The 27887-nt window shown below is 35.5% G+C and overlaps 3 protein-coding genes across 4 annotated transcripts; 1 reads left to right on the top strand and 2 right to left on the bottom strand.

Moving 5' to 3' along the window:
- Window positions 1-6306: 6306 nt before the first annotated feature.
- On the bottom strand, window positions 6307-15203 carry dhrs13a.3 (dehydrogenase/reductase (SDR family) member 13a, duplicate 3). Its single transcript, XM_073817976.1, has 5 exons — window positions 14975-15203; window positions 14611-14729; window positions 14396-14519; window positions 9854-10180; window positions 6307-9771 (listed from the first exon to the last, which is right to left on the bottom strand). The coding sequence occupies exons 1-5, from the start codon at window positions 15099-15101 to the stop codon at window positions 9512-9514; spliced, it is 957 nt and encodes a 318-aa protein (XP_073674077.1). The 5' UTR covers window positions 15102-15203; the 3' UTR covers window positions 6307-9511.
- Window positions 15204-16725: 1522 nt separating this feature from the next.
- cryba1a (crystallin, beta A1a) lies at window positions 16726-20605 on the bottom strand. Of its 2 annotated transcripts, none has more exons than XM_073817978.1 (6): window positions 20518-20605; window positions 19712-19778; window positions 19501-19619; window positions 19267-19408; window positions 19029-19171; window positions 16726-17184 (listed from the first exon to the last, which is right to left on the bottom strand). In XM_073817978.1, the coding sequence occupies exons 2-6, from the start codon at window positions 19748-19750 to the stop codon at window positions 17037-17039; spliced, it is 591 nt and encodes a 196-aa protein (XP_073674079.1). In that variant the 5' UTR covers window positions 19751-19778; window positions 20518-20605; the 3' UTR covers window positions 16726-17036. The 2 variants fall into 2 exon arrangements, with proteins under 2 accessions (XP_073674079.1, XP_073674080.1); XM_073817979.1 differs by having other exon boundaries at window positions 20527-20567.
- A 1187-nt stretch (window positions 20606-21792) lies between these two features.
- On the top strand, window positions 21793-25971 carry crybb1l3 (crystallin, beta B1, like 3). The gene is made up of 6 exons (XM_073817977.1): window positions 21793-21894; window positions 22619-22692; window positions 22822-22940; window positions 24654-24786; window positions 24895-25037; window positions 25110-25971. The coding sequence occupies exons 2-6, from the start codon at window positions 22627-22629 to the stop codon at window positions 25273-25275; spliced, it is 627 nt and encodes a 208-aa protein (XP_073674078.1). The 5' UTR covers window positions 21793-21894; window positions 22619-22626; the 3' UTR covers window positions 25276-25971.
- Window positions 25972-27887: the final 1916 nt, after the last annotated feature.

Below are 27887 nucleotides of genomic sequence, written 5' to 3'. Positions count from 1 at the left end.
AACCGAAGTTGTTTGCGCATAATTGGAATTCTTTCATTGTCTTTGAGTAACCGGGCGATCCGCACCTGACTGGGCGTTTGACAAGAAAAATGTAACGCTTGTTCATGTGATGCATCACAACAAAAGCAGCCCCAGAGAAGCTGTTATCCATTCAGAGTCTCAGCTCTCCACTGTAAAACACACTTCCAGAAACACGGAGCATGAAGGTTGCGCCAGCTGAGCTCTTTAGAAGACACGTCTTAATGAATGACTGTCACAGCTTGACTGAAACCCGCTATTAAAGACCTAGAGTATTTCCTTCTCTTTGTTTATCCAAAGACGGCCTGACTAATTATTAAACAGCCTGCTGTTTGGTAATACATTATGTATTCTCAGGAGTACGACAGATTAAAAATGAGAGTAAATACAGCACGTGTCATGTGTGTTTCAAGAGTAAATTGTGATTAACAGTGATTCAGTCCACTCTCCTCCTCCATACAAATAGAAACGCATGAGATGGATTGATGCCGCATAGCTTTCTTCCCTCTGTGTTGAAAACACCACAAGATATCACCTTCATCCTTTGGGACAGCGTTAATGTTTTTTGCAAATATCCTGTACTTGTTTGAAAATGAGTGATTGCACAGTAAATCTCTAAAATAGAACAAAAAACGCTGCTTTATTCCAAGGTAGCTAATTGGCAATTAGTAAAACAATTGTGGAGCATTGTAGCATCAGCCTAATTGATAGCGTTTATAAAGCTGGCTTACCCAGCAGCATGCTTTCAGAGCTGTGCACAGCAAGCTACATTTCTTCATTAGATTACAGCAAATTGCTAAAGCAAGGAAATGGGCTCATTTACCTAAATGGTGTAAATGAATGTATGTTTATGAAGCTTTTATGAAAGCAGCAATAACTTGCTTGTCTATTTTTTAATGTACTCCTGTCTCCAGGCACAGTCAAAGAGCAACAAGCTCATTTAAACCAGCACATCACAGGGAAAGTTTTCAACGCTATATGACAGGTACAGAACTCACATCCCGCAGCCTCTGTGGAACAAGTGAAAGGGTCAAATTAATCCTAACAATGGCTATAAAATGCATAGAACAAACTTAAGGGGAGTGTATATATATATATATATATATATACATACAGTACAGACCAAAAGTTTGGACACACCTTCTCATTCAGGTGTGTCCAAACTTTTGTTCTGTACTGTAGATATGAATTCAACTGAAAAAACTTGTGAAAAAATATCTTTCAGGTGGTCAAATAGCAAATAGCAAATAGTGGAGCTCCGCAGCCACCTACTGGTAAAAATTATTTGTAGTTGTTTTTTTTTTACTTTTAAAACTGGATTTTCCAAAAGATGGGCAAAAATCTTACACTAAACCATGTGAAATTATCCATGTTATCCCCATGAATTAAAGTTAGAAATGTGGGTCTTTTATAAAGTTAATTTTACATAAAAAAGCAGTTTTTGTATAAAAACCCATTTAAAAAATATTTATTTATTAATTTATATATATTTAAAAAATATCACTAACCCACTGAAAACTGCACAAATGTAGAGTAAAAACTTTAATAAACAGAAAAATATACAGTACAGACCAAAAGTTTGGACACACACACACACACGTGTGTCCAAACTTTTGGTCTGTACTGTATATATATGGGTTTCATATATAAGTTTCACCACCTTGCACAAATCAATATGCAAACTTTATGTGACTGAATGGTAAACATTGTACAAATGTATTTTAGGTATATGGTAAAATTAAAGTATAAATATAAATATTTATAAAAACAAAAAGATAGAGATTGAATATTTTCTGTATAAAATTTGAATTTGTCTCTATGTTAAATGGTTTGAGATTAATTAATTGAAAATAAGAAAAAAATAAAAAAAAAATAAGAAAAAGATTTATTGCAAGCAGTGTAATAAATCAGTATTTACTACACAGCAATAATATATCAAAAATATAATTATATAGATCAGGGAATAAATAGTGATGTGTACACTGAGTGAGGTCTAAATATTTAACTAAAAAACTGAAAATCTGGCATTTCTATATATTTAAATTTTATTTATATGACAAAACTGAGTTTTTTAAAATAATTATTATTAATAATTATTATAATAATATAATATAACTTGTTAAATAAATATAATTGTTATTATTATTTAATACCTTATAAATTATGTACATTATTTTATTTCATTATAATACTATAATTTAATTTAATAAAATATTATAATAATATAATTATATAATTCAATTATAATTATATTTTATATATTTGCATTACATTTTAAATTTAATATAAATGTCCTGTAGATCAGTGATTTTAAAACATGTCAATTCTGCACTGTTATATAATTATTATATCATTTATAATAATTATACATTTTAATAAAGTATATACATTATTTTATTTTATTATAATATAAGAATCTAATTTAATTAGAATTATATAATATAATTAGGATTTTATGTTTTATGTTGTTTTTTTATATAAATGTTCTCTGTTATAGATCAGTAATTTTAATACGTCAATTCTGCTCTATGGAATATAATTATAATATAATCTAAATAATAATATAATTTATAAGTATTATAAAGTTTATTATTATTTAACCAATTATAAATCATAATAAATTATACACGGTTTTATTTTATTATAATAATATAAGAATCTAATGTAATAATATAATATCATTTTATAACATAATTATATTTTCTTTATTAATTATATTTTAATTGCAATTATATGTTATATTTTAATATAAATGTTCTGTTATAGATCAGTGATTTTATCTAACTTTATCTTTATATATATATATATATATATATATATATATATATATATATATATATATATAAATAAATAATACAATTATAATTATATTTTATACATTTTTATATTATATATTTTAATTGTAATATAGATCAGTGCAGGGTTGGGGTCAATTCAGGAATGAACTCAACAATTCCAATTCAAAGGAAATGGAATTGGAATTGGAATTCAACAACAATTACAGGAAACAGAGTTGGAATTGAATTGGAATTACAGGAAGTGGAATTCAATTCAGGGAAATTCCACTGAATTCCGTTTATTGCTGTTTCTGAGCATTTATTTGTGATTACATTTAGAGACATAAATTTGAACTTTATTTATGATGCTTTACAAATACCATGTATTAAATAGAGTTGATCAAATGCAAGTAAATAAAAATGAGAACTGTACATTATGAATTAATAATTGAATGACAGTGGTGATAAGTTTGTGGATGTACTATACATTCAATATATGATTACCACATATATTATGTCTCAACTCACAAAAAAATGAGTCATGTTCATTCATGTATTTCATTCACTTTTTATTGCATCGAATTATCATTTCCTGAAATTTGGCATGTGAAATGATCACGCTTAACATACTAAACATATAGTACTTTGTATTTCTTTTATATGTTTGTTTATGTGATTTACAATATTTAATGTACTATAAACTATTAAGCAAATCAAGTCAAATTATTTTATTTAGCAACTCAAGTGGAATTTAGTGGAATTTATTTGAATTCAATTCTGTTTCCTGGCATTCCAATTCAATTCCAATTCCATTTCCTGTCAGCTGCATGCAATTCCAATTCCAATTCAATTCATGAATGGCCCCAACCCTGGATCAGTGGTTTTAATACATGTCAATTCTGCACTACGTAATATAATATAATTTATACTACTATAATTTATAATGAAAATGTTTATTTCATTATTGTATATTCTTTCTAATATTAGTGTTTTACTACCTTAATTTTATGTATGTCTGCTCTATATTTGTACTTTCTGTACCGGAAGCTCCCAAGGCCAAGACAAATTCCTTGTGTGTGTGTGAGCACACTTGGCAATAGTGGTCTCAGACTTCCAGACCCTACGGATTTAAATGAACAGATTTTTTTCTTTTTTTGGCAAATATGCCATGTTATGATGCCTACTGCTTTAAGGGTCTGCTTTCCTTGTGCCACCTCCCACCCAAACCCTAATTACTAATCCAGCAACACAATAGCACAGAAGAAGACAGACGAGAGAGGGAAGGAGTAAGAGGAAGGTGTGAGCTGCTATTCTGACACTCTCCGGCATGTGCAGCATATTTGTAAACATCGTTAATCACAGATTAGCAGATGGGGGTGTTAATTGCACCTGTGGAAATAACATGACCCAAAGGATGCTTCTATTTACCGCCTTCAGATGGCATTTCCGCACGGGGCGGGCGAGAAGGAAAAATAGGAAGGCTTTGCTTGTGACACAAGCAGCTTGTATTTGAATGCCTCTCCAAAATGTTGTCACCAAGTCTCACCATCGAACCCCCTCTCTTCCCATCTCACACCTCACGTGTTACTCTAAAGTGAGACCCAGCATCACTTTGACGTTCTCCCTCCCTTCAGACTGAGATGGAAGAGTGCTGGTCCCCTGACCACCTGCTACCCGCCACAAAGTCCTCCAAGTTTTTTTTTTTTTTTTTATTCAAATGTAAATTCATGTCACAGTCACATTTTCATGGTTAAATAAACAATAATTACATTCAGAAAGAGTTTCATTTTATATTTTTACATTAACAATGTAATCAATATTCTATGTATTAAAGCCAAGTACGAATCTCATTAAGTTAGTGTTTTTAAGCATTTTACATTTATTCCAAAATAATAACTCTAGGCGGTACTAATTTTTAGAATATATTTTATTCGTGAACTCATGGTCAGCTTATTTTTTTAATAGTTAACTTTTAACTATTTTTGAGTTTTTCAGATCAAAGCTCGGTAAAATTTGGTCACACACAGATATTTAGGCCTAACGTTACTTTAAATTTCACCAAACTGATTACTCACTAAAACTCCCACAGATCACGTTTTCAGGCCATTTCAGGCATTATTTTGTGGTTATATCCAAGTATGTGAGTTGTTTACTTTTACGTAGATTTACACATCATCTGAACGCTAAATAAATAGCTTTCCATTTAATGTATGATCTGTTAGGACTATTTGAAAATCTGGAATCTGAGGGTGCAAAAAAAAAAAAAAAAATTTGAGAAAATCGCCTTTAAAGTTGTCCAAATTAAGTTTTTAGCAATGCATATTACTAATCATAAATTAAGTTTTGATATATTTACGGTAGGAAATGAACAAAATATCTTCATGGAACATGATCTTTACTTAATTTCCTAATGATTTTTGTCATAAAAGAAGAATCGCTCATTTTGACCCATACAATGTGTTGTTAGCCATTACTACAAAAGAACGCAAATCACAATCATGAGACAGTTCCAGGTATGCATGTGATATCCTTACAAGGTCAACAAGGGCCGTATGGTTTTATTCCAACATCATGCAGTGAAATTAGTCCTTTGAACTAATTCTCAAGCAGCTGGCCACCAGCCTCTAAAACACACACACAGCTGCTTCCCACACTCGCATGCCCCAGCATGCCCCACGCACAGCCTTAGAAGCAGCAACAGCAGCAGAAGCAGTCTCGATCAATCAGGCTCCTCCCATGCAGTGATTGCTAATTGATGCACTAATCCAGTCGTTAAGTACTGTGCCAAAGAGCTCGGGAGTGCGTCCAAAGTAAACACTTGCCGTCACTCATCAATGTGTTTTGCTTCTACAAAACCAATTGAAGGGGACGGTGTACTTACACACTTACCGTGCATGAGAACCGACACACGGAGGAGGCCAAGATATGACTGGCATGATCAGAGATGTGACCACACAATGCAGACACAGTGACAGATACTTTCAGGCTAGAAAACAATAGTGCAAAGAAGAAACTGGGGGGAAATTCCCTCGGATGAAATCAGATTCATCTACTTTGACAGTATACAGACTCTGAAGTCAGAGAATATATATCAGCATATATAAACAGGATCTACACATTGTCAAAAATGTGACAATCCCAATTTGAGGTAAGGGATCTATTAGCAATGGGGGGGACTTCGTTGAAGATGCATGATATGGGTGAGGGTCTATAACAAGTCCTCGTTTTGGTTATCCCATCACACTGAATGGCTGTAGCCCCTGATGCCCACTTTCATTCAGTGGAAAAGCAAACTCTAATATTACATGAAATTACTTCTGCAATTCTCAGTGTAATCTAACCTACTTTATTCTAATGATTGTCATCTTGACAGAGGTCTCTGTAGACTCTTCAGGTTGTGTCGCCCTGAGTCGAAGGCTGCCAAATGTGACACGCTACTGCCACCCAGTGAAGCAAAAAAGTACAACAGCCTATCAGAATAGGCAATAAAAATTCGACGTTCTTAAATAAGAAATGTTTACTTTTTTAATTTCTTGAAATGATTTTGATTTTCATATACATGGTGTTTGAATTGGTCATGAGTTTAAGAAAAAAGGTTGATGCAATGTTTCTCATTTAGGTCAAAAGAACTGATTATGAAAGTAACATAATAGTGACAAATAGTAACATAATGGTAAATATCTATACAGATTGACAAGTTTGCGATCAGTGAGATTTTTAATGTTTTTGAAGTCTTTTCTGCTCATTAAGGCTGTTTATTTTATACAAATACAGAAAAAAAACAGTACAATATTGTGAAATATTATTGCAATTTAAAATAGTGTCTATTTTAATATACTTTAAAATATAATTTATTTCTGTGATGCAAAGCTGAATTTTCAGCATCATTACTCCAGTATTCAGTGTCACATGATGCCTCATTTTTTTTATTTTTTTGGAACCTGTGATACTTCTTTCAGGATTCTTAGATGAATGAAATGCTAAAAAGAACAGCATTTATTTGAAATAGAAATGTAACAATATACACTACTGTTCAATGCTTTTATTTAGCAAGGATGTGTTAAATTGATAAAGTGATAGTAAAGACTTATATTGTTAGAAAAGATTTATATTTTAAATAAATGCTGTTCTTTTTAAATGTCTTATCAAAGAATCCTGAAAATTCCAAATATTAAGCAGCATGAGTGTTTCCAACATTGATAATAAATTAGCATTTTAGAATGATTTCTGAAGGATCGTGTGACACTGATAACTGGAGTAATGGCTGATGAAAATTCAGCTTTGCATCACAGAAATAAATTATATTTTAAAGTGTATTAAAACAGAAAACTGTGATTTTAAATTGCAATAATATTTCATAATATTACTGTTTTTTTCTGTATTTTTTAGATCAAACAAATAAACCTTTGATGAGCATAAGATACGTCTTTAAAAAACATTACAAATCTTACTGATCCTAGAATTCTGAACAGCAGTGTATCTGAAAGAAAGAAGGAAAGCAAGATACAAAACATATGAAGGAAAAAGATATGAAATACATGAAAAAAGAAAGATAGATAAATCAATAATGATAAAAGATAAAACCTTAATACAAAGGAATATGCAAAGTCCATTGTTTTCAAACTGCAACTTCACCAACATATTTTCAACAACAAAAATAGGCATTACAAATAAGGTTATTATGGTTAGTGTTCCCCAAGCTAAACATATATGTTGCTTTATTTAACATAGGGATGCACAATATATTAGTACCATATGAGTTACTGACCAATATTTTATTTTAATTATTCTAATATTATATAATTCATTGTTTATGCTCAATTCTCCCATTTAAACATTTATTTGACTACCTTTGCCATAATTTAAAAGTCTTTATCTTATAACATTTAATCTTTAACAACACTACATTTAATAATAATAATAATAATAAAATTAATATTAATATTAGTTAGGTATTTTTACACTGTTTGATTTTAATGTTTTAATTTTAATCAAAATAAAATTGATTCGAATTTTAAATTTATCCATTTATAGGGCCATAACAAAAAAATAATAATTAACAGCTTATTGTATCAGAAATTAAATATATCAGTGTACCCCTAATTTAAATACACTGTGATCATTTAAAGCAACAATATATTATAAAGTAGGGGTGGGCGGTACACCGGTATCATAGTTAACACCGGTGTGGCATTGCGCCACGACATGGATTTTCTAATACCGTCAATACCGTAATAAATCTATTATGTGCCTTGAACGGCTGCATTTACATCAACAATAGCTCATTCTAAATAATAAGGCAAGGCACTAAAGTTTAATTTGCCTGCGACTGGTTGTCAATTGCATGCGCACATACAGTCAGTGCGTTCACGCCAAACGTCAAGCGAGCATGCGCATCCCGTCACTCACTCTAGTTTATCCGCGGGAGGTTTCCCCATCACTCGCGCGAATAACAACACGGGGCGATTGACATGGCGGAGATAAATACGATCGCTGCTTTGTTCCTGTTGTGCAAGTTCTAAATGCACCGAAAAGCCAAACGCCGAAGTGTCTAGGCTCACAGCAAAGTAATGTATCAGAGACATATCTCATACCTCATTCCTTCTATAAACAAAGTGTAGATAGTATAAGTAAGAGATTGATCGCAGTACAGAGAGTGTCGTTGATTATAATAGAGCTTTGTGATATCGCAAACTAAGATGAGGAACAGCTTTTAATATTTTTATGGGAGTTTTTAAATGAGATATTAATTTAATACAGCTGTTAAATAAACGAGACGTTATTATTAAGTGACTTAGATTGTCTGAGAATAACACTATGCCCGATTTTGGTCTGTTTCGTAGTCAAAATTTATTCTGGAACAAGACACACTGCTGTGTTTAAATGAAGATGCGCAGTTCTCCAATCGAACACAGCGGTGTTTCCTTTATAAGTGAACATGCGTTTTTAAACTAATCTAGTGAAATGATTCAATTTCCCATTCATAATGAGAGTCACTTGAATGAACCATGTGTTCTAACGAATCAAATGAACAATACGATTCAGTAAATAATTTCAGTGTCTTGCCGCCACCTGCTGACAGATCCTTTCAGTTATTGAAATCTTAAATACTTGTGGATTCCAAATTTTATTTTAAAAACACTAATCTCAACATGAATTTATAGATTTAATTGCACTCATGGCACCTCTGAGCCTCATTTTCATGGACGACACTATAAAAATTAAGACAGAAATCTTGCTGATCATTATTACTTGCTGAACTATTACTAGCACTACCTCATAGGGGTTTCAGTTCAATTAACAAATTGACTTGACTGGAGAAGCCACATCTCAGTGGCTCTTATTCATCAGCATTGAAGGGCCTGAGTTGGACCGTTTCAATGGCCAGAAGGTAGTTGAAGTGTTGCACTCACACACAGCAATGGCTTTGAGAGTATCGCTCTAGAACAGAGACAATATTTGTGATCTTCTTAACAAGACCAGGAACATAATACCGTGATATTATACCGGCACCGTTCAAAAGATGAAAAATACCGTGATATAAATTTTAGGTCATATCGCCCACCCCTATTATAAAGTATTATATACCAAATACAAAAGGCACCTCAGCCATGCATACACTGGAAAACTTTATAAGCTCCCATTCATAATGCTGTTTTTGGTCTCTCTTTTTCGATATTAGAGTTCTATTGAACCACAAACCTGTGTGAGCTCACTCATGATAGGCCACACAGCCTCTCGCTCACATCCCAAAGCTTCTTAGCCAAGGCATCATCCCGTCCACGAGCGCTAACATTCTGCAGAGCACAGGAAGAGAAGTACCGTCCACTCAGAGGCTCGAGCCCCTCCTGCAAAGCACAGTAAAGCGTGGTCTGTGCACCTCCCTCTGGATCCAGGAAAAACAGCTTGGACATAGGCAGGAAAAGCAGTTTCTGCAGCACGCCCATATTTCGACCGATCTCAGTGGATATGACACCTAAAAACAAGACAATGAAGAAAATGTAAGGAATAATAATAATACATGTGATATAATACAAGACAAATAATGTCCCACTAACCTGGATGCAGGCAATAGCAAGTGACACTCGTTCCCTCCAGATGGTTTGCGAGCTCACGGGTAAAGAGCACGTTGCAGAGTTTGCTGTGGCAGTAGGCTCTGAATGCGTGCCAGGACGACTGACCTGTGACCAGATCCTTCTGCGTGTTGAGCAGGTTGAAGTCAACAGACCCCAGCCGATGCAACAGGGCGGACACGTTGATGACACGGCTGTGCTCTGCCTGCTTTAGACGATCCAACAGCAACAGCGTCAGCAAAAAGTGGCCCAGGTGGTTGACGCCGAACGCCATGCCAAAACCATCTTCAGTTCTGCCTGATGCGATAAGACCTAGAGAGAAAGCCTCACACACTAAGAGCGTGTTCACAGTTGGCTGGTTTGGTCTGATTAAAGGAGTAGTTCACTTCCAGAACAAAAATTTACAGATAATTTACTCACCACCTCGTCATCGAAGATGTTCATGTCTTTCTTTCTTAAGTCGTAAGGAAATTATGTTTTTTGAAGAAAACATTTCAGGATTTTTCTCCATATAGTGGACTTCTATAGTGCCCACAAGTTTGAACTTCCAAAATGCAGTTTAAATGCAGCTTGAAAGGGCTCTAAGCAATCCCAGCCGACGAAGAAACGATCAGTTATTTTCTAAAAGAAAAATCTGGTTCGTGACAGTTAGGGTATGTCAAAATCCCATTTTTTTTCAACTTCAAAATCATCCTACATCGCTGTTTTACTTTTTTTTTTGTAAAGGGCATTTGACCTGTACACACTGGGTCGCAGGCTTGTGCACAATTCAGAATTTCAGAATTGGCCGCCATTCAATTTATGAGTTGGAATTTGAATTGAATTGACTCCGCCCCACAGGAAGTTGAATTTGAATTGGAGTTGGAATGACAGGAAGTGGAATTAAATTCATGGCAATTCAAAGACATTCCACACAGTCATACAACAGAAAGAATGTGTTGAATCTCACATACAATTACATTAATTTTGTAATTTAATAGCATAATTTCATTACACATAACTAGTCACTCCTCAACCCTGCATACATTTTGTTCCAACATATAGATAATGGTCAAATTCTTGAAATAAATTACTCCCTCAATGTTTGATTAGTTTTGTTCAAAATGTTATTTTCATTTCAAAGTAATCAAATAACACAATGTAATCTATACAGGTAGTTCAAACTAATATAATTTATAGAATATGTAATGAAATCATATCTGACATATATTGTAAAGCTTCATTGTTAAACACTTCACTTATGTATATGAATTTCTTTGAATTTGTATTGAATTGAAATTCTGCTTCCTTTAATTAAAATTCGAATTGTAATTCTAGATCCTGTTTTTGACATCAATTCAAATTCAAGAATTGAATTGGAATTTAGGAGTCATTCTCAATTCAATTCTGAATTGTGCACAAGCCTGCTGGGTCGGTACTTTTGCAATGATGTAGGATGATTTTGAAGTTGGAGGAGAAAATGAAATGGGAGTTTATTAACATACCCTAACTGTCTTGAATGGGAAAACACAGAGTTTATGCAGAGCTAGACAAGATGAGGCTAAAAAGCATATAAATTTTAAAATATCGCTAGATAAGACCCTTCTTCCTTGGCTGGGATCGTTTAGAGCTCTTTGAAGCTGCATTTAAACTGCATTTTGAAAGTTTAAACTCAGGGGCACCATAGACGTCCACTATATGAAGAGAAATCCTGAAATGACTTCCTCAAAAAACATAATTTGTTTACAACTGAAGAAACAAAGACATGAACATCTTGGGTAACAAGGGGGTGAGTACATTATCTGAAATCAGTTTGTGACATCTTTAACCCTCTGGGGTTCTTCGGTCACTTTTGACCGGAATTTTTTAAATAAAAAAAATTTAAAAATCGTAGCTTCATCGGAATGGTATGAAACCTGGTGACTTTTATGGTACTTGGTTATATGAACACACAAAAAAATTGGGGACAGGATTGGAAAAGTCTAAGTGGTCGTAAAAAAAATAGTCACACTCGGGGTCTTCGGGTCAAAATGACCGGCCATAGGAAATGAATGGGAAATTGGCAAAAATATGAAAATACAGAGTTTTTTTGTGCATACAATCTACAAATCAGCCACAATCCAGAAAAAAAGCACACAACTGTGAAGGGGTGACTCTCTAAAACATCAAGAGTGCAAAACACTACAATACACTCACACACACACACACTTATACACACAAAAACACACGCACACACAAATGAATGTGTGTCATTTCAAAAGCTAATTTTGGGAAATGTGTGAAATAGAGGCAATCAATGTAAGAAATAAAGCACACAGCAATGAAAGCATGAGACTGTAAGCCATCAGAGTTCCAAAATAGACACACAGACACACACACACACACACACACACACACACACACACACACACACACACACACACACACGGAAAAAAGATTTCAAAACAAGCATCATTTGCTCAAAGTGCTATATGGAGACACTCTGTTGTGATTTGTCACAACCTGATCTGTAATCACAATTAGTATGTAAATAATATGTAATTATAGTTAGAATGATATTTAAAACAAACTTTTTTTTCCTCTATTTTTTATTTACTATTTGACAATTGTTATACTTTTCTGTTATTTTAGATTTATGTTCATAATTGCTGTTGCCTTTTGAATAAGAGTTACTGTTCATTGAATATGTAAAAAAAGAATGCACATAAAATGTAAATAGGGTTAGGATTAGTGTTGGGCGATATGCTCAATTTTCATATCGTCCTATCGTCAGCCTGTGAGATCGCCGATACACGATACTATCGTGCTAATTTATTTAATAATATGTAAATATGTCAATATGTAATAAATTCCTTATTTGTTTTGTAAGGGTAGTGCATGTGACTTGTGACACAGTTGTGCGTGTACAAAGGCTGACTGACTGTAGTTCTGTCGGAGAGGCTACTTTCGGTTTCATTCTCTGTTATCTTCAGGAAGCGGTAAATGTGCGTGCATGAATGTAAATGTGTGTATCTTTCTTTACCCCTCATATTGCGATAATGTTACCACTGTGTGTCTGATCTTTGTCATCAGTTCATGTTGTAGTTCATTTCATATAGAATGTGGAGAAGCGATGCGAGTGTAATTCACGTGCATATGTTTAGCGCCATTTTATCGCATCGTAATTCCAGATAACGCATATAGATGTTACTGAGGTGAACGTTTCTATTTACAGACGGATTCTCTTGATCGTATTTAATTCAGCCTAAACCACTTTTTACTACCTCTGTTATCCTAATGACTGTCTAACCTTAAATCTACACTTAATCTATGTACACTTCATGATGAATAAATCTCTTACCCATTTTCACTGCACACATCTGTGGCGCGACGTGGCCACTCTATGCTTGTGTGTAGTTTCTGAGGCATCCTAGAACTGGCTCTCCGCGCTGCACCGCTAAAGTTAGGTGCCTTTTTGACGCATAATAATAATAATCGTCTTACTATCGTCAAAGGCATCCGCAACAGGCGATATCTCTGACTATCGTCGATACACGATACTATCGTCTATCGGCACAACCCTAGTTAGGATGATATTTAAAATATTTTTATTTCTCTATTTTCCATTTAATGTTTGATAATTATACTTTTGCTGTTATTTTGTTGCCCATGCTGTTGCTGTTCATAATTCCTGTGCTAAATAAGAGTTATTGTTTATTGAATTTTACAAAAAATTATTTAAATCAAAATGTTCATTATAAAAAGGTTACAAAATAAAAAAAAATGGTATGACTGAAAGAACGGCATTTTTATTCAGTTAGAATTAAAACAATGGGTAACAAAATGCTTTCCATTGTTTCTCTTTCTAATGCAATGTTCTGGTTTGACTGTATTATAAAGTAAAACTGGCACTTCAAATTACCAGTTAAACCAATCAAACAAACAAAAAACTTGGCAAATAATAAAAAAATAGTCTTTGATAATCTAATTTTATATAATAAAATCCACAACCTGAAAAGGCATTGGCAAATATGTGCAAAAACAACTAGAATTCACAAATCCTTCTATAGAGAGCATTACATCCATCTAGTGGTTAAAATAGGATATTGCCTGGTAATTATGCTCACTACGCCACCAGATGGCACAAATCCGACTTCAAAAAATTATTTTCTATAGGCCAGGTATCTACTTTAAACTAAAATACAGCATTAATTAAAAAAGAATAAAAATTATATATATTAAAAAAAATTCTATTATATTCAATGGCAAAAAATAGATCATAATTGTAGCATAAATATTAATTATTATCATAAAATTCTGTCAAAACACGACAGAAAAAAAGAAAAAATATTATTGAACAAAAATACATTTGATTGATTTTACTGAAAAAAAGGAAATAATGATTTCAGGGCTCCGGTCACTTTTGACCGTGAGGGCCCTGAGTGTGACTGGTCGGGGAAGAACCCCAGAGGGTTAAGTTAAAAATGACAGTTTGAACACTAAGCAAATCAGAACTGAAACATTCTGAAACAAAATTTCATAAAAGCAATGGAATTTCTCTCAAGTTACCTGCATTGTTAATAAGCAAATCAAGTCTGGGTTCAGTCTTTAGAAAAGTCTCTGCAAAATGACGCACGGACTTCAAACTGGCCAGGTCCAGATGCATGTAGATTACCTCAGGGTTCCCGCTTTCCTGAGGGATATAAAGCAAATGTATTACTTTTAAACTTGTGTCAGAGAAATGATAATAATTGGGAGGAACTGAGGTTAGTAGATGAGTTTACCTTTCTTATGTCATAAACTGCAGCTTCAGCTTTCTGTTTGTTTCTGCAGGCGAGGATCACTCGAGCCCCTCTCTTGGCCAGATCCAAGGCTGTGGTTTTGCCAATGCCTGTATTACTCCCTGCATACAGATTATTGATTACTAAACCCTGAGCCAGTGTTAAGTGTCCTTTGATGTACAGCAAACTAAGACACAACTTATTTAGAAAACAATGGTACTTATATAACTGTATACAATTTTAATAAATCTATTATCGATTGACAATCTAACGTTACGTTAATAAGCAATTCAGTATTTATTTACGTTGAAGTGGTATTAAGTTTGATTGGATTGTGTAATATGTAAAGTTTTTAAATGATACCAACCTGTAACAATTGCGGTTTTCCCTTGTAACGTCACGTTGCTCTTAAATCTGGCTCCTTTAAACAGGCTGTAATAAATTAGTATGTATGCAGCTAGCACACCGACTAGCACTGACAACAACACAGACATTATTTCCTTTGAGCACGTCAGTGAATGGATGTTCCAATTTTCAAAGTTTAGGAGAGCACATGTGTTTCGCTCCGCTTCTTTCTACCAAGTACTCCCGCCTGTTATCGTGTTTATGTTTTCGTAACTGACAGCTGCAGCTTCCGGGCTTTAACTTCTGACAAGCGCTGGGTGGCGCAATTTCTCTACGTCAGAGGCGAATGTCAAGAAGAAATGCCCCATTTTCTAAAGAGAGCACCCAAGACCAAAAGAAAAGACAAGTAAGGTAGGCAAATAAAAAAAATCCCACAATCTACCATTTATTTTTATTAAAAAGCACACTTTCCACTGTAAAATTATTTAGAGATCACAACTACGCTATAATTTTCTTAACAAAAAAAAAATTAACCACTTCTGGTCCTTAGACCAGAACTTAACACTCTATGTATACTTTTATAACTGTATAAATGAATATATATGGGCCATTCTACAGAATTGGTACATGTTGCATAAAACAGTGTTTTAGTCCATTGGCTGAGACTGATTTTAACTACACCCCTACATTTATATTCAGGAAATATTCATGTGTCCCCCTCTCATAGCTATATGGTGAGTAGTAAGCCCCATCATTTTGAGGTAAGTGTGTTCAAAAGTCTGAAAAATCTGTGTATCTTTAAAGAATGTCACTACTGAACACCATTTTTCTATAATTAAACACGTTTTTGGGAGCTATTTCGTAAAATTTTGTTTTTATATGTGTACCACTGTTCAGAACTGCTAGGTAACTATGTTGATTAGCATCCTTGAAAAATAAAGTATACTAAATTATTAACTGAGATGTTATGATAGTGTTTGGTTCTATGTATATTCAAACTAATGAATCCTTAACTTTGATCAATATGACCAACCTTTTGCCTTTCACAAAGAAAAATCACAATTGAAATATTGTTAAAATTGTAATTATTATTGATTTACCTCTAAAGAATTTTTTATAAAATATAAAAAATATATATTTACAAGGAATATGTAAGCAAAATCTTAATAGGTCAATATAACCCTTCTTATTAAATTATACGTTACTATGCTTCGGCAGACACAAATTTGGGAAAAGGACAAATATTCTAAAACTTTCTGAAAATACAATATAAGAATTAACTGCACAATTACTAGAAATGTGTATTTTTGATATTATACAACTTGCATACATACAAAATTTGTGGAAATAGACAACTCTGACTTTAAACCAATTCTGTAGAATGGCCCATATAAATTGAAAAAAACAATATTTGATTGAAAATTATACTTTAAATATAGAGGTAAATATACTGTTTACATATTTTATGAATTTTTATTTGTTTTAATTATTTTTGCATGTAATCATGATGAGTGACAGGAAAGGGAAGTCAACATTGCACCCAATCATAGGTGAAAACAATAATTCCTTGATACATAAACATTTTATTTCTTGATTTTCAACCTATTTTGTCCCTACCATATTTTATCCCAGTACCCAAAAACCATTGGCCATTAAGTCTTTTTAACAACATTCTTTTAGTAATGATGGTCCAATTATGTGACAATACAATTTGTGCCATTTTTACAAAGCATGAAACTACACTACATGCATCAAACAAACTCTCACAATAGGTATTTTCCATAAGTGTACCCTTTATTGATCTCTTTAGCACAGACTGCATCATGACAGCGATGAGTAAAGCTTAAGTCACACCACTGCGCCACTCGCAGAATCAGTCTGCTTGAGTTCCTCCTCTCACTCTTTTCTTTCAGATCGATGGCATGCAGAAAGAAGAAAGCGCTGTAAACATTTGCCGAATGCACCAGACGTTCTAGCCTGTGCTGGGCTTGCCGGTATCGGAATGAAGGGGTGGAGGTGAGGAAGAGGTGGAGGAAGAGGAGGAGGAAGTGGGGGAGGGAGGAAGGGAGCTGGGCGAGCTGCCCTCACTGCTGAACCCGGCGGAGGGACTGCACCTGGAAGGTCTGAGCGTGGGAGCCCCACTCCCTGTAGTGTTTGTACTCGCCGCCATGGTGGTCACACTCCATGATGTACTGGTAACCACGGTAACCGGGGTACTGGTAACAAACCCAGCTACACGCAGTGAGAAAACACATGACAAATGCAAACTGAGATCCCTATTTAATATTCCAAGTAGCCCAAATATTACAGCACATAAAGCTATTGGTGTATAGCAGGGGTGTCCAACCTGCAGATTTTAGCTCCAACCTACTCGTTTTGCAGTGTCTAAGGCTAATTCTACATTTGCCAGATACATTTGAAAACAGCGTTTTCATTTTAAAATGCACTCCATCCACATTCTTTTCAAGTGTTTTTTTTTTTTTTTTTTTTTTATGTTTCTCATTCTCACTGAAATGTCTGAAAATGTTACATTTGCTTTAATGCACATAAAAGACAAGATATAAGAGATGATACTGACAGAACAGACATAAGTTTTCATGCAATTCTTCTGGCATGATTTTATTTATAAAAACAGTTTGGTCGGTTACCCAGATGCATGGCCATATTGGAGATACTCTGATGTAAACAATAGCTTGGATTGCACAGTTAATGTACTACTGAATATGTTGTTCTGCTAATTTATGCTGTCTAAGCCACAGAAAAAATAAGTGGACGCTAAATCATATAGAGACAGACTTAGTAAGCAGGAATGGGTGCAATATTTTGACATGAGCAGTATTAAGATATTAGACTAATATTTCACCTACCTGACCAGAAATGATAAGAACAAACATGAATGTTGTCAAGATTCTTGCCCTTGAAATCCTGTTTAAGTTGGCCAACCTCAAACGCCATTTGTTCCTTAGTTTTTTGCACTCTTCTCCTTGATTTGTTCTAACTTTTGGCAGTCTATAGTACTCCAAATGTTTTCCCCAGTCCGACCAATTAGTACAGCCCAAAACATGACAATAATTGATCATTTTCAGCAGCAATAATCAGCAAAACATGCAAGTTTCGTTCGTTTGTGCCACCAATATGGTCGACAAATTTCATCATGTAGTTTTTAATCAGTAACAGACTGTATAAACAGTACGAATATTGGTGAAATTCATATTGATATGGTCATGTGACTAAGCGTAAGTTGTGTTGCTTTACTGCCATTCACACATCCTCTCCTGTGGCCTCGTGGGAAAGCGTCCATCAAATGCACACTTCAGAAACCATGCATTAAGAGCCGGGCGTGAAAACTTTTGAATGGAGATGTGCACCTTTTTCTTATTTTGCCTAAATATCCTATTTTTTTTATTTAGTGCTGGTCTTCAGAGGCTGCAGAAGATAGTTACATGTTTCCCAGAAGACAAAATAAGTTCAATTTCCCCTGATCTTCAAATTCGAAAAGTTTTCACCCCGTCACTTAATGCATGGTTTTTCCTTCTGGAGCGTCAGTGAGCATTTGAACCTTCTGTAATAGTTGCATATGAGTCCCTCAGTTGTCCTCAGTGTGAAAAGATGGATCTCAAAACCATACAGTCATTGTTGGAAAGGGTTCAAATACACAAAAATGCTGGAAAACCAAAGAATTGGTGGACCCTGAAAGATTTTTCAGGGTCAGATCAGCAGGCAGTTTAACTGTTCAGGACAAACAAGGGACTCATGAACAACTATCACTAAACAAAAAAACACAGCTCTGGATCATTCAGGTAACAACAACAGTATTAAGAATCAAGGGGATGTAAACTTTTGAACAGGGTCATTTTTGTATGATCCCTCTTATTTTGGTAAAATACTTAACATTTTGCAGATTCTGAAAGGGGGGTGTAAACTTTTGACCTCAACTGTACTACAGAGTAGAGAAGTATTTGAGCTGGTTCATTTGTGTTTAATTAGGGTTGGAGTTAAATTCTACAGGACAGTGGCCATCCAGGAACAGGCTTGGACACCCCTGGTGTAAAGAGAGAGACAAGCATGGTACTCACGCCCCACTTTGCACCTGCATTGATCCGATCTCGTTGGAGGGCCAGCCCATGCCCTGGAGAGAAGGGTAGTCATCGGTTATCTCCCACTGGTGTCCGATAAAGTTCTCCCGCTCAAAGACAGTAATCTTTGACTCCTTGTGGTTCTGCACAGATCATAACATTGGGAGAGATCGTATTTTTTTTTAAGAGACTGGCTAATCGTTTTAGCACTGATCCGTTGACATGGTTTCAGACTCACAGCAGAGCAGATTGGCCGGAAGGACATTAGCCTCTCGATGTGGTAGGCATTGCTGCCACTCCAAGACTCCCAGCGAGGATAGTCGCCTCGTTCCAAGATGAACTGCTGCCCACAGAAGCTGGAGTGTTCGTACCCCACCCAGCTGTTTAAACAGACACATGTACACAGACAAAATTTTGACCAGAAATCTGGTATGTGCTCTCTTAGATGTATATCTGTGAGTGCTTGACTTACGCGCCACACTCCACTTTTAGAGAGCGGATGTTGTCCATGCCACATTCCATGATGTTCTGACAGGCTGAGGTGAACTCCATGCGCTTGCCTTGGAAGTTCTCTTGGTCGTAGACTGTGAGCTATACATGTATTCAGAGACAACAGGGATGAGATTCAAAGCATTCTATATCATTTTTAATTATTATTTCATAGCCATCAAGCGTTTACTTGCCTTCCATGGCCCCAGTGGCATGGGATTAGTCAGAGCCATCCTTGAAGATATCTCAATGCTGATAGACCTGAAAAATAGAGATATGCAAAAAAAAAAAAGGATGGGTTTAATATCATTAATGACAAGTGTACAAATAGCCTGCAGATAAAGAAAGATAAAGAAAAAAAGATAAGACAGCCAAATGTCTTTGTTGCACCAACAAGTTAAACCTAATAAAAAAATAATAATACATTACACTAATTCTCTGTTCAATCAGATGATACAATCCAAAAATAACAGAATAAAACAGTTTACTGAAATAGAAATGACAGATTTATAGCTAAAACACGTGGCCTTAATCAAAAAGTACATACAAACCTACAAATTGCAAAGATTATTTTAGCAGCCTTATAACATTATAAAATAGTAGATTTGAACCAGAAGCATTAGCTTAAAAAAAGAGAAAGTAATAGTATCAAAAACATTTTGCTATGCAAAGTATAAAATGCCTATTTTATTATTTTAAATACATTTAATAAAAAAAGCTTTACATTTAGTCCTTTGTTTGATTTTTCTAAAATGTCAATAAAAATTATTTAATAAATTTAATTTAATTTTAATTCAATATTAACTTAGACTTTTGTTTTACATATAATTTTCTGAAATGCCATATATATAATTTGTTTTTGTTTTGTTTTTCCAGATATATGCTTGCTATATTTCTTTTGGGTTTTACTATTGCATATTGTGTCGCATTTCCCCTGGAGTTTGCAAAGCACGATAAAAGAAGCTTGCAGCAGCTGAAAAGACTACCATGAAGGGCTTACCTGACCTACCCAACAAATAGCTGCAAGCGCTCAGGAGTTCCACACAACGGTCTCCAGACCACCAACTAAGGGCTCTATTTATATGTAGCATGACAGAAAGGGAAGATTGGCCACAGGGCAGGCAGGAGTCAGCACTTTGCCCCAGGCCTCATTGTTTTGGACTGAGCCTTTGGCTTTACCCAGCTCACAATGCCATCTGCCGTAGCCAGGGAGGCATCGTGCCTACTGGCATCTGCCACCGGACTCGATGCCAGGCACAGTGATTCCATGCATGCTTTTACATATGACCAGAGTGTACGGCAAAACACACATGCTTGCATAAACACAAGCAAGCTGTTTCGACTTGAGCAAAGATAGTTTCGTTCCAGCAAAGATTCACTTCCAGGTTTCGTCCGAATCAAAAATGGTTGGTAAAACCATTGCAACCAGCTAAAAGAAACTGTTTTTTATCATTAAAAGTTCATTTTTATCCTGCACCGAAACTCATCTGCTCTCCTCTCGCCACAGTTACAGCCACAGAGTGGTTCAGCGACCCATTTCCACCTGCCTTTACATACTCGCACACATATGCATACATACGCAACACAAGCACATCCATTCAACATCCATGTCCTGCCCACTCCTTTGACTTTATGCAAAGCAGGCTGCATGGATGGGGCCCAGTGTCGCACTAGGAGGTGCATGACTAAGTAAAATGAAGCGTGTGAATTATGGCATTCAAGTAAACATGAAGATGATGAATAATTTCTTAGGTTTTTAAATCAGTGGTTCTTCGCTGAGACATACTTTTTGTTTCGTTGATGGCCATATGTACAATTATGCGAATAGTAAAATGCATTTTTTATGTTTGTATTTATTAGCCTGGAAATGTAAAGTAGAAGACAACTTCAAATTTAACTCTAACCACAAAACAAATCTGCTGAAGTTTCGCACAAGGCAACAAGTTCTTTTTCTCTCAGTGGAGAGGTCTGCGGCCAGTCTACTGAGGTCAGCACATTGCTAAATGTGCTGTAGAGAGTGAATGAGTGCGTGTGTGTGAGAGAGAGAGAAAGAGAGTTGAAGAGATAGGGGCCACGGAGAGCCACGCTTTCTGCTGATGGAGGTAGACATCAGACATCCAGCCGAGGCCTGGAACAAAGCAATGAGCAGAGTCAGCAGGGTCACTGAGATAAGCCTACAATCCAAACCCCTCTGAACGCCCATCACTTTTAGCCAATAGCCTGGTCTCATCTTGCTTTAGAAGTACTGCTGGCATATATATATGTATATAGAGGCCATTCGAAGCCTGAAGCCCTTGTACATTCGGGCCTTGGCATCCTTTCCTCTGCCAGCACTCCTATTACATTCCATTACTCTGTGCCTGACTGCAAATTTTTGGTGAGATTTGATTGGGAAGGTGGACATTTCAGAGTGGCTGTACTTTATATAAGCTTGCTGTGATTTGAGATTGAAGATTTTTGATTGATTTGACTGATTTGAGCACAAAGGTTATAAGATATTAGAATAATTTCTGAAGAAACATATAACACTGAAGACGGCAGTAATAGCTGCTTTGCCATCAGGGATAAATTACATTTAAATATATGTATTGTACTTTTTTAATCAAGTTCAATCATTTTAGTCATTTCAGTGTGGCTACACTTTAAAAAAGCTTGTTGTGATTGTGGAATGTAAAAATATAGATATAAATCTTTATGTTTTTGACTGATTTGAGTACAGAAGATTTTTAGATATTAGAATTAATTCTAAAGAATCATGTGACACTAAAGACTGGAGTAATGACTGCTAAAAATGTAACATTGCCATCACAGGAATAAATTACATTTTAAAATATATTGAGATAGAAAACAGTTATTTTAAATTTGATTAACATTTCACAATAATACTGTATTTACTGTTTTTTTTTTTTAAATCAAAATCAATAGGAAGCTAATTTTAGTAATTTCACTTCGTGATTTAGGGAATGTAAAGGGATTATAGATTTTGACTGATTTGAGTAAACTGATAGTGGTTTCTCTACTATTAGTTTGATAAATGTGTAGCAAGGAGTTAATGACTGCAACAAAGTATTAATCTTATATCAATTTTCCATTATTATCAGCTTCAGCCATGTCACACACTGCTGTACAAGGAAGTATGGGTAGTCGCTATGCCACGGGAATGAGCTCCCACAGAGTATGTCAAATCTGCCACACATGCTCTCACTAGATTCTCACTTTTCCATTTAATGCCTTTACATTTGTGATAAAAAAAAAATGCATTTGCTGAATTCTTTGTCTTTACTGTGTAATCTCTTGTGATTAGATATATCTGTTTGAGTATGAGAATTTCCAAGGGCGCATGATGGAGCTGAGCGGAGAGTGTCGTAACATCTGTGACAAGGGGCTAAACCGTGTGGGCTCCATCAGAGTGGAGTGTGGGCCGTAAGTACTCATCTGACAAATCATAATGCATGATATTATTAATGATAATCATAAAATGAGAGAAAAGGATGAAAAATATATGGTGGTGATGATGAGGATTATTATTATTATTACACAAAAAATAATGTACACACTGGGTGAAATATGGACAAACTCAGCGATTGGATTGTTTTGACCCTGCGGTAGGGTAAAATGTTTTATTTAACTCAACTATTGCTTAAAATTACTATATTTCTTGCTTAAAATAAACCCAAAATAGGTTGGAAATTAACATTTATTAATATGTTAAATAATACACATTTTAATTTGCTTATTAATAAATGTTCACCTTTTGATTATTGCTGATGACTCTAGTGTCTAACTTTAAATTTCCAATCTATTTTGGATTCACTTTAAGCCAACAATGTATTAATTTTTAAACAATAGTTGAGTTAAATAAAACTACCCAGAAGGTTGGGTTAAACATTTAATTTAACGTCAGGGTCAAAACAACCAAATCGCGATTGTGTTCTTACCTGAATGATCCACAGCTGTGTGTGTGTGTGTGTGTGTGTGTGTGTGTGTGTGTGTGTGTGTGTGTGTGTGTGTGTGTGTGTGTGTGTGTGTGTGTGTACTTGGTATTCATCACGTTGTGGGGACCAAATGTCCCAACAAGGATAGGAATACCAGTAGATTTTGACCTTTGTGGGGACATTTCTCAGGTCCCCATGAGGAAACAGGCTTATAAATCATGCACAATGAGTTTTTTTGATGAAGTAAAAGTGTGCACAATCTCCTGTGAGGGCTAGGTTTAGGTGTAGGGTAGGTGTAGGGCAATAGAAAGTACGGTTTGTACAGTATAAAAACCATTACGCCTATGGAATGTCCCCATAAAACATGTAAACCCAACGTGTGTGTGTGTGTGTGTGTGTGTGTGTGTGTGTGTGTGTGTGTGTGTGTGTGTTCACAAGTTCACAAGTCCCTTGTTTGTCCTGAACAGTTAAACTGCCTGCTGTTCTTCAGAAAAATCATTCAGGTCCCACAAATTCTTTGATTTTATTTTAGCATTTTTGTGTATTTGAACCCTTTCCAACAATGACTGTATGATTTAGAGATCCATCTTTTCACACTGAGGACAACTGAGGGACTCATATGCAACTATTACAGAAGGTTTAAACGTTCACTGATGCTTCAGAAGAAAAAATTTAGCAGAACAAAATTAGAGCTGGGGGTGTAAACTTTTGAACAGAATGAAGATATGTATATTTTTGCTTATTTTGCCTAAATATCTTCATTCTTTCATTTCTGATCTTCAAAAAAAATTGGGTTTCCTTCTGAAGCATCAGTGAGCATTTGAACCTTCTGTAATAGTTGCACATGAGTCCCTCAGTTGTCCTCAGTGTTAAAACATGGATCTCAAAATGCTGAAAAACCAAAGAATTTGTGGGACCTGAGGAATTTTTCTGAAGAACACCAGACAGTTTAATTGTCCATATCAAACAAGGGACTCATGAACAACTATCATTTAGAAAAAAAATCTGGATCATTCAGGTAACAACACAGTATTAACAATCAAGCGTATGTAAACTTTTGAAAGGGGTCATTTTTTATCAATTCAACTATTATTTTCTCTTGTGGGCTATATGTATGATCCCTAAATACACTGTTTATACACTAAATGCAGTATATGTAAATGGAGCATTTACAGTACATATGCCCTTTACCATCTTGCAGATGGGTAGGTTTTGAGCAACAGGATATGACCGGTGAAATGTTCATGCTTGAGAAGGGCGAATACCCTCGCTGGGACACTTGGTCCAACAGCTACCGTTGTGATCATCTCATGTCTGTCCGGCCTGTAAGAATGGTGAGTGACTATTGCATCACTTCATTTCACATTTCATCACCAACCACAACAATTAACAACAGAACGAACACAGTAACAGTCTTAATTCTTTGGTCTCTCTACATGTAGGACCCACAAGACCATAGGATCTGTCTGTTTGAGTGCATGAACTTTGACGGTCGTAAGATGGAGGTTTCTGACGAGGACATCCCAAGTTTGTGGTGCTACGGCTTTCAGGACAAAGTCAGCAGTATTCAAGTAAACGGTGGAACGTAAGTGATTTAGCATCTCTTATAATATGTTACCTTATCAATTAACATACGCTACATTCATTCCTACTTCAGGTGGGTTGGATATCAGTATCCAGGCTACCGTGGGTATCAGTACCTGTTTGAATTTGGATCCTTCAAACATTGGAACGAATGGGGTGCCAGTCACCCCCAGATCCAGTCTGTGCGAAGAATAAGGGACATGCAGACGAATCCCAGAGGCTGCTTTGAGATGGCATGAGGAACGACACACGGCATGGACAGGTGGACACAACAAGGCCCTGCAGAGAAACCCTATCAAATGTTAAAAAAAAAAAAAATCATCCTTCATAATCAAAAAGAGCTGCTCTAAATAGTGATAAACTATCATGTGTTATGTCATGAATGGTTGCACAACCACTTCAAAGTAAGGCATTCTACGTCCAACCACCTAGTTAAAAATATAGCAAATGGATAAAACAATTTTATGTCCCAATTGCAATGCTTGCTGAAGCATTCATCAGTTTTGTTGGATAGTTTTGCATCATTGCATGTTTTTTGCTCTACCCAAACCTCCTAGCATTTTGTTTCATTAGTTTATATAAGAATATCTACCATCCACAAACGATCTAAAGCTAATCAGAATCAATTTCTAATTTAGCTGCTAAACCCTGCAGGGAAAATTCATTGAACCAGAAGGAGGTGCAATTCAGCACCTCAGCATACTCAACCTTCTCTTGCTTCATCACAGCACAACTTCTAAAATCTAGAAGCTCAACCAGAATTGCGATGATCAGGGATCTCACCATGGCAGAACTGCATTTTCTTCTCCTCCTTCCTTTATTTACGAAACCGAGGAGATCCTGCTACACTTTATCTTACTCAGGGATGCTGGCATCTAAAAACACATTTACTACAAAATAAATAAACAAAAATAAAAGATTTTACAGCACAATTATTATACATTGTCCTTCATTGCTCTGCTTTCATATTAACAGTGCTTAGAGTTAAAGGGATAGTTTACCCAAAAATGAAAATTTGATGTTTATCTGCTTACCCCCAGGGCATCCAAGATGTAGGTGATTTTGTTTCTTTAGTACAGCGGTTCTCAATTCCAGTCCTCGCGTCGCACCGCTCTGCATATTTTGTGTGTTTCACATATCGCTTCAGACGTTTGTTCTATTCCAACGTTACTGCCCTTCGAAGTGGACATCGCAGGATATTCCGCCATTATTCATTAGTTCGAAGCGAGTGTATGTTCCATTTGTAGGTCATTAAAGCGTTCGAGACGTAAATTTAAAATGTATTTATTTACAGATGCATTTATGTCACACTTCTCTAGTAAGTTTCATCTGTGTGTGAAGACGCTGCATGCGGTGGCATAGCGCAAATATGTGAATGAATGTTTCAAAGTGTAGTAAACAGATTTCCCCTGCTCAGGGAGTAGGGAGCAATGAACACTGTGCAGGGACCATGTCAATCGGAACACAGTTCCTGCACGGAGTTCACTTCTAACGAGCTGGTTATTTGAATCAGGTGTGTTAACTATGAGACATGCAAAATATGCAGAGCGGTGGGGCGCGAGGACTGGAATTGAGAACCGCTGCTTTAGTAGGACACAAACGAAGATTTTTAACTCAAACCGTTGCAGTCTGTCAGTCATATAATGGCAGTCAATGGGATCCATGGCTTTGAGAGTCAAAAAAAACAAATACACAGACAAAACCAAATTAAACCCTGCGACTCTCAAAGCTGTGGATCCCCTAACCCTAACCCTGACTGCCATTATATAGACTGCAACGGTTTGAGTTAAAAATCTTTGTTTGTGTTCTACTGAAGAAATAAAGTCACCTACATCTTGGATGTTTTGGGGGTGAGCAGATAAACATCAAATGTTCATATTTGGATGAACTATCCCTTTAAGAACACATTTAATTATTTAATTATTAGGGGTTCAAGCGCATAGGGCTTCCTTGGCTCACGGATTTGTCCGTCACCCTGGCAAAATTTGGGGGTATTTTGCATTTTTTGAAAAACTAGTCCTAGATTTTTCATCCAATCGGAAGCAAACCAGTGCAGGAAGATTCTCGGGAGAGTGAATATCACTCATTATCTAAAAAAAAAATAAAAGAGTTGAACTTTCGACTCTCTGTCGCAAAGGGACAACCAAAAAATGTTCAAAAGCAGCAGGACAGCTTTTACTAAAACGACTATAACTTTTGAACGGAATGAGATATCTTCACCAAACTCACACCGCATATGTAAGAGCTGAATCTGAGGTCATGTGACAAAAGCCGCAGAGCTTGGCCACTTGGTGGCACTATAAATTTTTTTTTTTTTAAACATTACTATGCAACCATTTGTCCTATGGCAGTGAAAATTGGCACACACATTCTAGGTCTAAAGTGTCACACGCGTCTATAAGGACATTTGCGTATATTAATAAACATGGCTGCCATAGACCGATGAACTTTGAGCCCTTATCAGACAGTTTATCGGCCACTGGGGGCGTAAATGATTGTAGGCTATATTGTGCTACTTTTGCTAACTAGTCCTAGGTTTTTGCTCAATCTGAAAAAAAAAAAAAAACACTGTAATACAATTCTCTGGACTCTCTAGGCCAATAATTATCAAAAAATGTTGAAATGTACTCTTTGGGAAGCTATAACGTGGTCGTTTAGAAAAGGAGAATGTCCAAATATACCCAAAAGCCTATAAGGCTTAAATGAAAACTCAAAACTTAATTAAACCGGGTGAGCACATGCGACAGGTGATTCTAAACAAGCATGCAATGTTTTACGGAGATCAGACCACAGCTGGCACTATAACGGTCATAAATGTAAAAAAAAAAAAAAAAAACATCATATGTCTATG

Source organism: Garra rufa, chromosome 14 (assembly GCF_049309525.1).
Source record: "Garra rufa chromosome 14, GarRuf1.0, whole genome shotgun sequence".
Lineage (NCBI taxonomy): Eukaryota > Metazoa > Chordata > Actinopteri > Cypriniformes > Cyprinidae > Garra > Garra rufa.
Note: the sequence above shows the minus strand (reverse complement) of the source record. Positions and strands in the feature narration are given on the sequence as shown.

Coding starts and splice junctions, on each gene's coding strand:
- dhrs13a.3 (XM_073817976.1), bottom strand. CDS start 15,101: ATGTCTGTGTTGTTGTCAGTGCTAGTCGGTGTGCTAGCTGCATACATA. Junction 14,730..14,974: donor GAAAACCGCAATTGTTACAG/GTTGGTATCATT, acceptor ATCTGTATGCAG/GGAGTAATACAGGCATTGGC. Junction 10,181..14,395: donor TTTGCTTATTAACAATGCAG/GTAACTTGAGAG, acceptor CTTTCTCTCTAG/GTCTTATCGCATCAGGCAGA.
- cryba1a (XM_073817978.1), bottom strand. CDS start 19,750: ATGGCTCTGACTAATCCCATGCCACTGGGGCCATGGAAG. Junction 19,620..19,711: donor TGCCACTGGGGCCATGGAAG/GCAAGTAAACGC, acceptor ATACATGTATAG/CTCACAGTCTACGACCAAGA. Junction 19,172..19,266: donor TCCGGCCAATCTGCTCTGCT/GTGAGTCTGAAA, acceptor TGATCTGTGCAG/AACCACAAGGAGTCAAAGAT.
- crybb1l3 (XM_073817977.1), top strand. CDS start 22,627: ATGTCACACACTGCTGTACAAGGAAGTATGGGTAGTCGCTATGCCACG. Junction 22,941..24,653: donor ATCAGAGTGGAGTGTGGGCC/GTAAGTACTCAT, acceptor ACCATCTTGCAG/ATGGGTAGGTTTTGAGCAAC. Junction 24,787..24,894: donor CTGTCCGGCCTGTAAGAATG/GTGAGTGACTAT, acceptor CTCTACATGTAG/GACCCACAAGACCATAGGAT.